At 40.2% G+C, this 13,520-nt stretch overlaps 1 protein-coding gene across 1 annotated transcript in view; it reads right to left on the bottom strand.

Annotated features, from left to right (window-relative positions):
• The window catches only part of ADAMTSL1 (ADAMTS like 1), a 263,177-nt gene that overhangs the window by 204,193 nt on the left and 45,464 nt on the right, over window positions 1-13,520 (bottom strand). The window contains exon 3 of the mRNA XM_087716110.1: window positions 6,247-6,292. Within this exon, the coding sequence (XP_087572236.1) occupies window positions 6,247-6,292 (46 nt within the window). The remainder of the gene's footprint in view (window positions 1-6,246; window positions 6,293-13,520) is intronic.

Below are 13,520 nucleotides of genomic sequence, written 5' to 3'. Positions count from 1 at the left end.
ACTTTTAGTGTCAATTTGACAGTTCCCTCTCCTATTATTTTAATATATGCAATGTATATGAAGATACCATCAACAGGAACAGTTATAAAGGCTTGACTGTTTCTCCACATGTCATCAAAGAAGAACTTTGAACTATCTCTGCAACCTCTGTACAGAAGACATTGTAAAGATTGTTTTGTGAGGCCATTATAGCATATGATGTTTCCAACTCATTAATTTCAGTGCAAACATACTGCAAGGATCAGGCTCACTTCGATTCAATCTCTAAATCAATTTCAAACACATACAGACAGGAAGGAAATGGAAAACAAAAACTGCATAGGATCATAGCTTTCCCAGACCCGGATATATTAAATCCACAGAGCAGAAACATGCACTATTTTTTTTATGCTGAATCAATGTTTCCTTGAATCTTTGGAAGAGAAAAATAGTAAAAGATGGATTTCCATCGTAAGAAAGTCTCTGACCAACTGCTTGACTACCATACTGTTTTCTTAAGAAAAAAAGGGGGGAGGGGGAGGGAAATATGATGCTAAGTATTCCCAGAGATCTATTATGAAAAAAACCCCATATATATTACTTTGGTTTTTTTTATCAACTTTGTGGGAAAACTTCATTTCCAGTTACAAACCAGTAAGGAAACTGGAATAGCAACATGGAGAGAAGTCATTAGCTATGAAAGCTCACTAAAGTGAGTTCGGGAGACTTGCTATCATGCTCAGCCCAACCAACAACCTATAGTTGAGGCTGTGAGGATACATCTGGTAAAAGTGTCCTCTACATTTCCTTGACCTTCTGAAGGAAAGGTGGATTAACTATTACAAACATTATGGTGTGATAGATTCAAAGTTACAGCAATGAATAAGGTCTGTTGAGAACTATTCTGTGTAGATGGAAAAAAGGACTTCAATCTAACCATAAACCATGATTATTCTGCTAAGAGGAGAGATAGAAAGCAGGAGAGTATGTAACCCCTGTTACAGGGTTGGGTTGCTGCCAGCATTACTTCCGGTTCGGCGTGCAAAATATTTTGCACACGCATGTGAGCGAAGCAAACACGCACACCAAATGTGCACTCTGCACACATGCGCATTTGCATCTAAAAATGTCTCTCCATGCATAAAACATTAGAAAAGAGAAAAATACATTTCTGCAAAGAAAATTGTTCTGTGCATGCACAGAACCAAAAATCAAGATGGCAGCGCCGTAGGAGAACCAGTTTGGGGGCGTAGCAGGACTGGGTCACTGCCGGTTCCAGTGACCCGGGTGGCCAAGTTACTACCTATTTGGCCGAACAAGGGTTGAATCAGTAGGAACCCACCTCTGCCCTGCTCCTTTGGATCAGGTCACCTGTCTCTCTATTATACATCTCAAGGAAGACAATACCTGTCACTAGTGATGACACAGTCTAATGACAGTACCAAAAGATACCAAAGATCAGGTAAGCAGGGACAGGTCTACAACTTGTAACTGTTGCTGTGACTACCTTAAACAAAGGTTTGCTGCTGGCTTGAATGTCCAGGAATGGCCTCCAAGAACACGGTAACCGCGATAAGACTCTTAATGTACACTTTTTGAGAGAGAGAGAAAAAATGGTGCATTGAATTATCTCTTGGCAGACAAAAATAAACCCCCAAGATGCAGCTCTAGTAAAATAAACAAGCCTTAGTTACTGTAATTGCTGCCTTGGTTGCCAGGATTTTAAGAGGCACTACCCAGGAGGCATTGGCATGGCAATGTTTAATTATGGCACCTCCCACGTAGAGTGAAGCAAGTGTCTATCTTGTTCCTGATTAACGTTTTGCCCCATACAAAATACTTTTCTGAAAAAAACAAAAACAAAGGGGAAAATAGGGGATAGGCCAAGGAGTATGTCACTTATTCTACTAGGCTGCAGCCATTCTTTCATCAATTGATATCCACTCAGCCAGCACAGAAAAGTTCCTGCCTTGCCTTCTCTGCAATCAATCATAATAATCCTTTGGGGGGGGGGGGTAAGCTTGTGGGGCAGCAGAAAATAAAAGAGAGGACTATCTTCACAGTCTATAGAAAGGAGCAGAAACTATACCAGTTTCTTGGTGCCTCCGTATCGGCATTATTATGTAAATTGACTCAAACTTAGACCCTTGATTTCATCTTTCCACCTGTCCTTCCATGCCCCCTTTGTCTATGCAGTCTAATTCAGAAGTTGATAAAATAAGGGATTGCTTAGGACAGTGATAGTGAACCTTTTTGGCACTGATTGCCAAAACCAGAACACATGTGCATATATGCGCATGTGCACACGCCACAGCATCAGAAACCCGAAGACCCGTTGGCTGATGCGCATGCCAGCCAGCTGGTCTCCAGGTTTATGGCACGTGCATGTGCCGGCCAGCTGCTCTTTGCATATGCCGGAGCATCATAAACCCAAAGACCAGCTGGCCGGCATGCGCATGGCTATTTTGGGGGCATTTTCTGGTGCTCTGGCTCCTGTGAAAACCAGCTGGTGATGGCACACATGCCCACAGAGAGGGCTCTGCGTGCCACCTCTGGTACTCATATCATAGGTTTGCTATCATGGACTTAGGATAATGCACGAAATCTCATTGTCACAGCCAACTCCCTCCCAATAACATTTCTAGAGATTTTATTTTTCCTCCTCCTCTTCCAGTTAAAGTATGTATGCACAAATAAACAATAAACCCAGAAAACTCTTATTTAGCAAAAAGAGAACGGTTTATATTTAGCGGTGTCACTGCTGGAATTGCTGTTCTCAGGTTTTTGTTTTAGCACACAATGAACTGTGTATTTAAATGCATGTGTCTGTATGTATATTTTGTTATATCGACTATAGGTCAATTTTGCTACAAATTTGTTTCTCTGTACTGCACGGTTGTTGCTTGGAAGAATGATCTAGAACAGCATCATGGGCTATGCTTTAGGAATCATAGTTAATCTCCTAAAATCAAGCTTTCATTAAATAAGTTTACAAATGAGAAATGATTTGAGACTGCCTAATGATTAACAAATAGATTATTTAGTATATTTTAATTTATAATTTGTAAAATAAATATTTTTAAAAATAGTGTCAATTATGTATTCTTAACAAATTTTTAAAAAAAGGAAAAGAAAAGAAAAGGGTTATAAAGCTGTTTTTGTAAATTCTGCTTAGTATTTCACACTTAGTCCAGGGTTATACCTGGGGGGGGGCAGGGTTCATGCGTAGGGTAGGGTGCATGGACAGAGGGCGCTCGCATTGCATTTTGGGGTTTCACATGCACGCTTTCATGCACACACACTTTGGGCACTCAGCACCAAAAAGATTAGCCATCACTGTCCTGGGGCAACCTTGTATAATAGATTCTTCCATAGTCAGGTATATGAACTATTGAAGAAATAGTTAATAGATTGTCAACTGCTACAGAAATACTGCTGCATATCAAGTATGTTCCAAATTTGCATTTTGAATTTTTAAGTAAAATTAAGTAATTTCGAATTTCAATTGTCCTGTTGTCTATAAAGATTCTCAATCATCCAGGTCATGGTTGTCCCAAAGCTGCTTTTCCAAAAGGCAGCTGGACTTTTTTGGCTTTTCCTTTGAAAATGTTTTGCTTCTCATTCAAGAATTCAGAACTGAAGAAGCTTCTTGGATGAGAAGCGAAACATTTTCAAGAAAAAAACCCCAAGAAAATCCAGTTGTCCTCTGAAAAAACATTTCTGGGACAATTGTCCTGTTATTTTTAATCCTATGTGGAGATAGCCATTTTAAACTTCATTGGTATATTTTTAGGGCAATTTATAACGGTTTTTGTTTCCTTGGTCTTCTGATTAACTGTGAAAGTTTAGTGAGTCCCTGAATCCTTAAAACTTGGACAAAAACTATAGGCCAGCTTGTCTCTATGTAGTTTTGGTAAAGATAAAGTTTCCCCTCACACATATGTGCTAGTCATTCCCGACTCTAAAGTGCGGTGCTCATCTCCATTTCAAAGCCAAAGAGCCAGCACTGTCTGAAGACGTCTCCGTGGTCATGTGGCCGGCATGGCTAAATGCCGAAGGCGCACAGAATGCTGTTACCTTCCCACCAAAGGAGGTCCCTATTTTTACATGCGTTTGAACTGCTAGGTTGGCAGAAGCTGAGACAAGTAATGGGAGCTCACTGTTTTACGCGGCACTAGGGATTTGAACTGCCAAACTGCCGATCTTTCTGATCGATAAGCTCAGCGTCCTAGCTACTGAGCCACTGTGTCCCTCTGTAGTTCTGGTACTGAAGGTAAATTTCTGCAATCCTCTAGGATTCTTACATGCTTCTGACATTTGGGAGAGTTATTTGCAAATCTTTATTTTGCAGATAAATATTTTCAGTATCATAGCCATAAGATAAGGCCTACCCTAAGAACAAAATTAAACAAAAGGGGGGGGGGAAGCAAGAGTTGGCAAACTTCAGGTCATTCCTATAAACAAGAGCTTCAATTAAGGTATAATCCCAGCTTCTCAGCAGGGTGACCCAGCAACAACGAACTAACCCCAAGCAACAATTTAAATCCCATCAGCTGTGACAATGTGTCTTTTATTTCTCTCTTGCAGAACTATGGTGTTTCTCTTGACTGGCGTGAATTAATCTCGTTGGTCTCCTCAATGTCCTGGTGAAGCGAAAGTGCCTCGCAGCTGGAACACAACCCACAAAGCCACAGGCAGCCTGATTTACCCAAACAGATCTCTAGTTGTTCCCAATGAAGGAAGCACATCCCTCTCAACCTGAAGAACTAGCGTACACAATCAGTAACATTTTGAACATAAATATGCTTGCACATGGCCATTATTTGAGATTACATATTTCACTAATATAAATTTAAGACTGTTTAATCACTTTCTAATGTATCTCTTCAACATAGTGGCAAATGTTACAGTTCAGGGGTGGGATTCAGCCAGTTTGGGAAAACCAGTCGCTCCAATGATCAGTATGAGAGCAAACCAGTTCACCCCAACAATCAGGTGGGCCCACCCACTCGCCCCTGCACTATACTGTCCTAGATTTACTTTGTTTGAAGACCAGCTGATAGGTACAACAGAGCAGATTGCCATGCCTCAGCTGTTTTACTCACCGGGACTGCAGGAGAAGGTAACTTTTTGAGCTGTTTTCAAATAGACTGCATGCGTGCAGCAAATTGGTTGTTACAACAGTTGAATCCATATATACAGTATATAGCCACATACATACACACACACACACACACACACACACACACACACACACACACACACACACACACACACACACACACACACACACACACACACATATATATATATATATATATATATATATATATATATATATATATATATATATATAGGGAACACATGGATATATAAAGGGAGACTAGAATAGATCTATTTCAAGCTATTTGCTCTTATCAACTAGCCATACCCTTACTGGGATTTGAACGTGGGCTGTTTTTACATGTTAGACGGTTATATTAACCTCTAAGCCACAAGCTTTCCTCCCTTATTAGCTGAGCCAAAAGAGTTTTTAAGTATTTTGTCAAAGCACCTGGTATGCCCAAATATGGGAGCATATTTGGACATACTGGGTGCTTTGACAAAATACTATATACATACATACATACATTCATACATACATACATACATACATACATACATACATACATACATACATACTCATAGATTTTCATGTGTGTAGGTATGCTGGTCTTGTTGTACTCGGGTCTTTTCCTGTGTAAGATTGAGATTGTCTTGGCAACGTTTTTACTCATACAAAGCTTTTTACTCACACAAACATGAAGCCCAAAACACCAGCCTGAAGATGGCGAGAGGGACCTTGCCTAAACGTTGCCAAGACAATCTCAATCTTACACAGGAAAAGACCCGAATACAACAAGACCAGCATATATATATATATGGATTATATATATATATATGGATTATATATATATATATATATATATATATATATATATATATATATATATATATATATATATATATATATATATATATATATATATATATAAATAAATATATATATATTTCATACATACACAACATAACCACAAACAAATAAATAGGCAAAAATTAAGAAATGTGGGAGTGGGAAGTCTGCAGAGTGATAGAGTCATAACATAGAAGGGGCTTTTTAGTGATTCAGTTAGCCCTTTACACATGAAGAATGAGAAAAATGAGGAAATTTCAGGTGTATAGAAGATCTATTGCAGTAACATTTGAAAATCATTAGTCTTTACTTACCACATTGCTGCATGTTCGATATCTAATATTCCGTCCTTCACAGCTCCTACAGCCACAAAAAAGGGAGAAAAACACATATCACATACTAACCGGCAGAATGTTCTTAGTTGCTCAAGTAAAGGTCATGGTTAAATGATAGTACAGTCATTTTTCAAAAAATGGAAAAGGCTGTTGCATTCAAAGGAGAGAACTTTGGTTCATTGAAGGCTGCATTCCTTTAGGTTACCTGTATTTCATTATCATTATCACTATAGCTGTGGTTAGAATGCAGAGGTTAGAATGCAGTACTGCAGACTACTTCTGCTGACTACCGATTGCCAGCAGTTTTGGCAGTTCGAATCTCACCAGGCTCAAGGCTGACTCAGCCTTCCATCCTTCCAAAGTGGGTAATATGAAAAATCCAGATTGTTGGGGATTGCTGAGTCTGTAAGCCACTTAGTGAGGGCTGTAAAGCACTGTGAAGCACCATATAAGTCTAAGTGCTATTTGCTATTTTTTAAAATCAATATTAAAATTTAAAATCCATAACACTGCTGGGTATAACATTGTATATTTACTCGTTACTTACATTTCTTTAAGTTTCAGTTTCCTGATGACAATTTCGCAAGTTAGGCTAGAACTTTTTCTATCTTAGTACAGGTTGAACCAGGGGTGGGTTGGTGCCAAGGTTACTGACGGCTCGGTGCACACGCAATTTTGATGGACTGCATTTTTATAAAGTAGATACAGTAGTATGGCAGAGAAGTACAGCTATCAGAAAGGAGAAAGAGGTGGATGATATCCAAACCCTGAGAATGAAGCATTTTATAAGTACCACCAGTCCCTTGAATTGCATACAGAGGCTCACTGGTAACCAGTGCTGCTCAGGAAGCATTGACCTTACATAATTGTACCAAGGTTCACCATAGTTATTCGTGCTATGACCAGTGGTGGGTTTCAAATTTTTTTAGAACCTCTTCTGTAGGTGTGGCTTGCTTTGTGGGAGTGGCTTGTGGCCATGTGACTGGGTAGGAGTGGCTTGCCAGCCATGTGACCGAGTGGGAGTGGCTTGGCAGTTATGTGACTAGGTGGGCGTGGCCAACTTGTAAAATGTGAAACTCACTTAACAACGCTCTTGCTTAGCAATCAAAATGTTGGCTTAGAAATTCTGGCATTTGAAGCACACACCGCAAGTCTTAAAGCTGTCAAGTTACAAGACCCTTGCATCCCCAACCTTTTAGAAAAAAACAACTCCAGGGGTGTTCAAACTTGACAGCTTTAAGACTTGCGGACTTCAACTCCCAGAATTCCTCCTCTCGCTCTTCATCTTGATGATGTGTGTATGGGTGGAGGGAGGGAGCTGGAACCGGTTCTAAACAGCACTGTAGATTTGTGGAACCTGTTCTATAGAAGAAGTTAGAACTGGCAGGAACCTGCCCCTGGCTATGACATTCTGGATCAGCTTCAGCTTCCAAGCAGTCTTTAAGGTAAGGTGACCAGATTTTCAGATTGGAAAAGAGGGACACCCTTGACCGGGGGGGGGGGGGTAATTAAAAAAAAATTTTTTTGTCAAAAGGTCACCCCAGGACACTGAAACCAGCATAAATACGAATCTGTTGCCAAACAAAATTTGGATCACGTGACCATGAGGATGCTGCAACGGTCGCTAAGTGTGAAAAATGGTCGCAACAGTCGCTAAGTGTGAAAAATGGTCGCAACGGTCGCTAAGTGTGAAAAATGGTCATCAGTCACTTTTTTCAATGCCATTGTAACTTTGGTCACTAAATGTTTTCCCCCTCCTCGAGACTCCTCACTTCTTCCTTCATTCCTCTTGCTTATCTACCTTCACCTTATCTGTCTTCTGCTCTTTCCCTCTCTTCCTTCCTTCCTCCCTCCTTCCATCCTCTTCTTTCCTCACTCACTCCCTTCCTCCTTTTTTCTCTTCCTTCCTCCTTCCATTCTTTATACGATATAAAATTCAATGAGGGTGAAACACACCAAATCTGGCAAAGCTGCCTTGCACCAACCTGGCCTGCCCATAGAATAGCAGCCACTTTGAGACACATAAACCTGGTCTGAACATATTGCATCACAAAGATTTGCAAAGATCACATTTGCAAAAAGGAACATTTCTTGTAGTAAATACATTTTATAAACAATTTAAAAGTAAAAATCCCCCCCCAAATAATAAAAAAGGTATTCTATAAATAAAAGAAATCCTTAAAAACCATTGTTAAGTATTACACCAGCAATAATTTATACTGTCACCATTTCAAACTATCATCAGAAATACGAATCTGTTGCCAAACATCAACATTTTGATCGCGTAACCATGAGGATGCCACAACGGTCGCTAAGTGTGAAAATGGTCGCTAAGTGTGAAAAATGGTCATCAGTCACTTTTTTCAATGCCATTGTATCTTCCTGATTATTAAAAGTGCAAATTCACTCAGTGTCAATCATGACTCCTGAGTCCATTTCAAAGTATTGTGCATAGAAATTTTAAAAATGGCTTGTTTCAATTTATTTTGGATAGAATCTTTTTTTAAATAGTCTAAGACAATTTTAAAAAAGAATCAACACAGAATACCACTATTTTAAAAAATCATATGCACAATAAATAAAATATTATTTTAAAATACATTGAGCCTATACTCCTTACAGTAAATGACTCATCTGGAAACAAGCCAATAGCATTTTTTGTGCTTTCAAATTTACAGATGTTCCAAAATCAGCTTAAAGTCCAAATATTTAAAGACCACCCCCCTCAAAGCTATCTTACCAGAGCTTTAAATATCTTCTGGGGAGGCCCTGTAATCCCATTCATGACAAAGGTAGGGCTTTCTCAGGAGGAAGGTCTCAGCTGGTGCCCTGCCCATCCTTTGGAAACCTCCTCCAGAGCAGGGAGCCCTAACCTGCTGTCCATTCAGGAAGGCTGTACAAATTATTCTGTCTTCTAGAGCCATTGGGATTTAATATGGTTTTATCACTGGATTTTCTTTTTATTGTTTTTGTGGAATTGTTACAATGATTTTATAATAATATAATTTTATTTGGCATTTTTGTTGCTGTAAACTGCTGAAAGCCCCTGATAGAATACAAATTATTTAATAATAAATTTAAAAAGCTGGGTGCAAGATATGAAAACACTGCAAACTATTGTTCAAGATAATTTGATACCTGTTGCTCTGGTCTTTAATGCAATTCTTGCTTAAGGCAAAGCCCTCCCCCGAAAAAATGCTTCTGCCGGGCTGCGAGAGCCACGTGGAAGTTGTCTGCACAGCTGAAAAAAGGACTGTTTGCTGGGCTGGGAGGAGGAGACAGCCCCCTGCCTTCTCCCCCTTTGGCTTTGCGGAGTTCACAGCCAGCACGGGCGGCAAGTCTGGATGGAAGTTCTCTGCACTAAAATTTTTACTCAGGAGTAAGTAAAATTTACTCCCGAGTAAAAATTTTTACAAAACATGATTTATTTTACTCACCACCAGTAAGCGCAGCTGCAACCCCAACAAGAAAGACAAAATAAAATGGAGACTCCATGCGTGCTCAGCTAAGGAGTCCAGCCAATCAGTGAGCTGGTTGGCCAGCTCACTGATTGGCTGGAGTCCAGCCAATCAACTCAGTGAGCGGCAGGCTGGGCTGGCTTAAATTTGTAGGTAGCATAGAACAGAACGATGAGCCAGCCCAGCAGCTGATGGGCGGGAGCTGCCAGCGCCAAAAAAAGCGTGCCTTTTAAAAAAGCGGGCGGGATGCGGGAAAATGCATCAAAAAGAGGGGGTGTCCCGCCAAAAGCGTTATGTCTGGTCACCTTACTTTAAGGGCAACTCAATATATATAGTGCATTGTTCCACATTAATCTAGGAGAGAGGTAAGTAAGGCATGAGTGACTTAGTTATTGTAGTGATACAAACTATTATAATTTTCATACTCTAATTGCCTTCTTTACACACAGGAATCAAGCAGAAAGTAATTATGCTGAATAACAAGCATAAAATACTTTTCAGTGTCTTCAAAACGGGCAAGAATTTAAAAAAAAGAACCCAAGTCATATGAACTTATACATAAAGTGATCTTATTTCTCTCATCCCGCTGGGGTAATCTGGACAACAAAGATTGTATCATTTCAATTACTATAGACTCACAACCCTAAATTTGGGCCTTCATCTGCTGTGAACTGTATCTATTATGTGGGAGTAGGAGTTGAAGCAAATTACTCATCTGATCTTTCCCCTCATGTTTTAGTCATCATCTTGCTTTGCTGCAGACTTTAACTTAAGTATTGTGCGAATGAATTTTATTGCTTCGGGTACTTCCACACCATCAACATTCTCTTACATTGCAGTTGGAAATTCACCTGAGATTGTCTACGTTTTTACTGATTTTGAAATAGAGAAAAAATACAAGGGAACATGTCAGCCAACACTCATGCTCTTTCCCTCCACTGTCCAACAGAAAGAAGCAAAGAACATTATCCAGTTTCCCAGCCAACATCTGAGAGTTTCCACTAGTTATGGCTAAACAACAACAACAAATCCTTACTATGCGCAGCACACAAAAAGGAATTAAAACAAATCATTATCACCACTACTCCATGTTTTTCAATACTTTTGGTTGCTTGCAACAATATCTCAAAGGTTGCTTTGAATGGCAACTATATAAATTAAGTGTGTGTGTGTGTGTGTGTGTGTGTGTGTGAATAAAACCACTGAAATCCAACAAGGTCCAAAGCTAACTGGTCATCATTCCTTAGCTAAATTAAGGATGCCAAAAAGTGCTGTGAAAATAACAGAATGATAAGTTAGCCATCTTACAACTGTGCACTTTTCCTTAAAGTACCATGTTTTCCCGAAAATACAACATTTCCTGAAACTAAAAAAAAAAAAAAAAAATGCCCTGAAACTAAAGCCTTGCCACATTTTTCGGGTGGGCAAAAATATAAGCCCTCACCCTGAAAATAAGCCCCCTGGACAACCCTCCTACAACGAGGCAGAGCACCGCTCACCGACATAGCAGTATCCCGAAGGTGCCAAGCTGTGGGAGCCATGGGTGGTGGTGGAAGAAAGGCACTCACATTGCTTGGCACATCGGGATACCGCTAGGTTGGGGTGTGGCATTCTGCTTGGCTGGAGGGGGGAGTTGCTGGGCGGCTGCTCCCTTGTGAGCGGGCTCCCGAAGAGCCGGGCACAGCCTCAGGGGCAAAGCAGCCATGAGGAGACCATGCTCACAAGCAGCCACCCAGCAAACCCGTGCTCCAGCTGGGCAGAGCACCATTCACTGACCTAGGGAGTATCCCTAAGGCGCCAAGCCACATGGTGCTCTGCCCGCCCCCCAGCTCTCGCGGCTTGGCACATTTGGGATACCCCCTAGGTCAGTGCATGGAGCTCTAACCGGCTGGAGAGGGGGGTTGCGCAAGTGCCTGCTCCACTTCCACCTCTCATGCCTCCCAGCCTCACCATGCCCTGGGCCAGCTGTCCTTGCAGCTGCCGCCGAGCTCTGAGCAAAATTTATTCTCCGGCTTCCAAACTCCAGAACTTGGCTTCCGATTCTTCCAGCAGGGGCCACTCTAGGATTGTTTTCTATGGTTATGGGCAGGCTGCCGGACAAAGTCTTCTGGAGGATACAGAGGGAGGGAGGGTGGGAGGGAGAGAGAGACAGAGACAGAGAGCGAGAGCGCAATAATGGTCAAGTTGAGTCAAGTTGAGTCTAGGAGTTGAATAAGGCAAGAATTTCTAACAATAGGGAAAATAGACCACAGGATCATGATAATTCAACATAAATAAATTTTGTAGCACTTGCAAGAAATGAGGAAAAGAGATAAAATAGTAAGTCAACACAGCTTCCTGACTTGATAATCAGGTCCTGATATGATCTTGAATTAATACACATTAATATGTGTGGACCTTTTTTAACTTGACCATGTATATAGTCATATATACATACATATACACACATACATACATATACTGCATTTTATATGATATGTGCACCTTTCCCCCAATCAACGCTAATCCAGAAAGGTTGGGGAATATTTGAGTTGGAATGCTGGCTGCCAACAGGTACACAAATTGTTCTGCCAAATTTTTAAAAGTCAGACTGATGTTCTTTCTTTGGTAAAAAATAAGTTTATATGTTGTACATCCTGCACAGCCTTGGGTAAAGCCCCTAGAGACACATTCAAAATTTGTTACTCAATTGTTTGTGATTGGCCAAACACTTAAAATTCAATAAGGGCAATTTGAAAACATACAAAAAAAACCCCTGATATTTTAAAAGACCCTACTGAAAATAAAACTGGAGACTGTTTTGATTTAGGTCTTAATCTTTAAGATCAGAAAAATAGGCAAGGAATAGATTAAACTTCTTCCACTTTTTAAAAAAAGCAACCATATTTTATGAATATTTTTCCTGTAGCAGTAACAAAATAAACAACCAGCTGGAACAATGCCAGAAGCAGTCACTGCACTCAGCAAACTGTCTAGGAAAATCAAAACACAAAATCATAACCTTTGAGCTGCCAGAGGCACACATCTGGGAAGTAGTAAGGGATAATGATCCGAAATGAGAGCAAGACAAGAAGTAATAAAGCAGGAGACTAAAAACTATTAGAAATTAATACTTCTAGCATAAATAACATTTCCCCGATCTCAGGTTTTAAAGAGTCAGCGTTTCTGATGTAAATAATTTGTCATAGCCGAAATGAACTGAATGCCAGCCTTTGTGTGAGAGGAAGGAGGAGATCTGAGCTTCGCACAAATGTCCCTAGGATGCCATGCGCTCTAAATTACATCAGTGTAACTCTATAACATTCATAGAGGGTAATAAAGCTGCATTAAATTTATTCCTAATATTATTAGGAACAACATATGGAAATCCATCCGTCCCTCCTTTACTGAGTTGCCTCTTTGATACAGTTAAAACTTGAATTAAAAGGGCTGTATCCCAAGCTTTGACTGGATCTTTTCAATGAAAATGCAAAATCCAGATTCCCTTATATATTCCTATGGCACACCATGGTTATTTTGAAAGTCTCTTCACAACTCAGGATGATATTTACACCCCCCCACCTCCACAAGCTCTAGATCCTAGAGAAGAATAGTGAAAGCATGAAAGAAAACCATTCCTAGTCTGACTTCCTCTCAAAAAAGGTACATAACTCTTAAAAACCTCAAGTCAGAATATAAGCATCATAGGGAAAGAGATATATAGCACTGGAGGACACTTAGGAATGGAACAAAAAGGCTAGTTTCCTGTGGTACCATCCCACTTGGTAGTACAAGTTTAATAATAAAGAAACAAAA

This window comes from Thamnophis sirtalis, unplaced genomic scaffold, assembly GCF_051295495.1.
Source record: "Thamnophis sirtalis isolate CommonGarterSnake01/CBP01778 unplaced genomic scaffold, rThaSir2_p1.2 scaffold_5, whole genome shotgun sequence".
Taxonomy (NCBI): domain Eukaryota; kingdom Metazoa; phylum Chordata; class Lepidosauria; order Squamata; family Natricidae; genus Thamnophis; species Thamnophis sirtalis.
The sequence above is the reverse complement of the archived record's forward strand: the minus strand, read 5'-3'. Positions and strand labels throughout refer to the sequence as shown.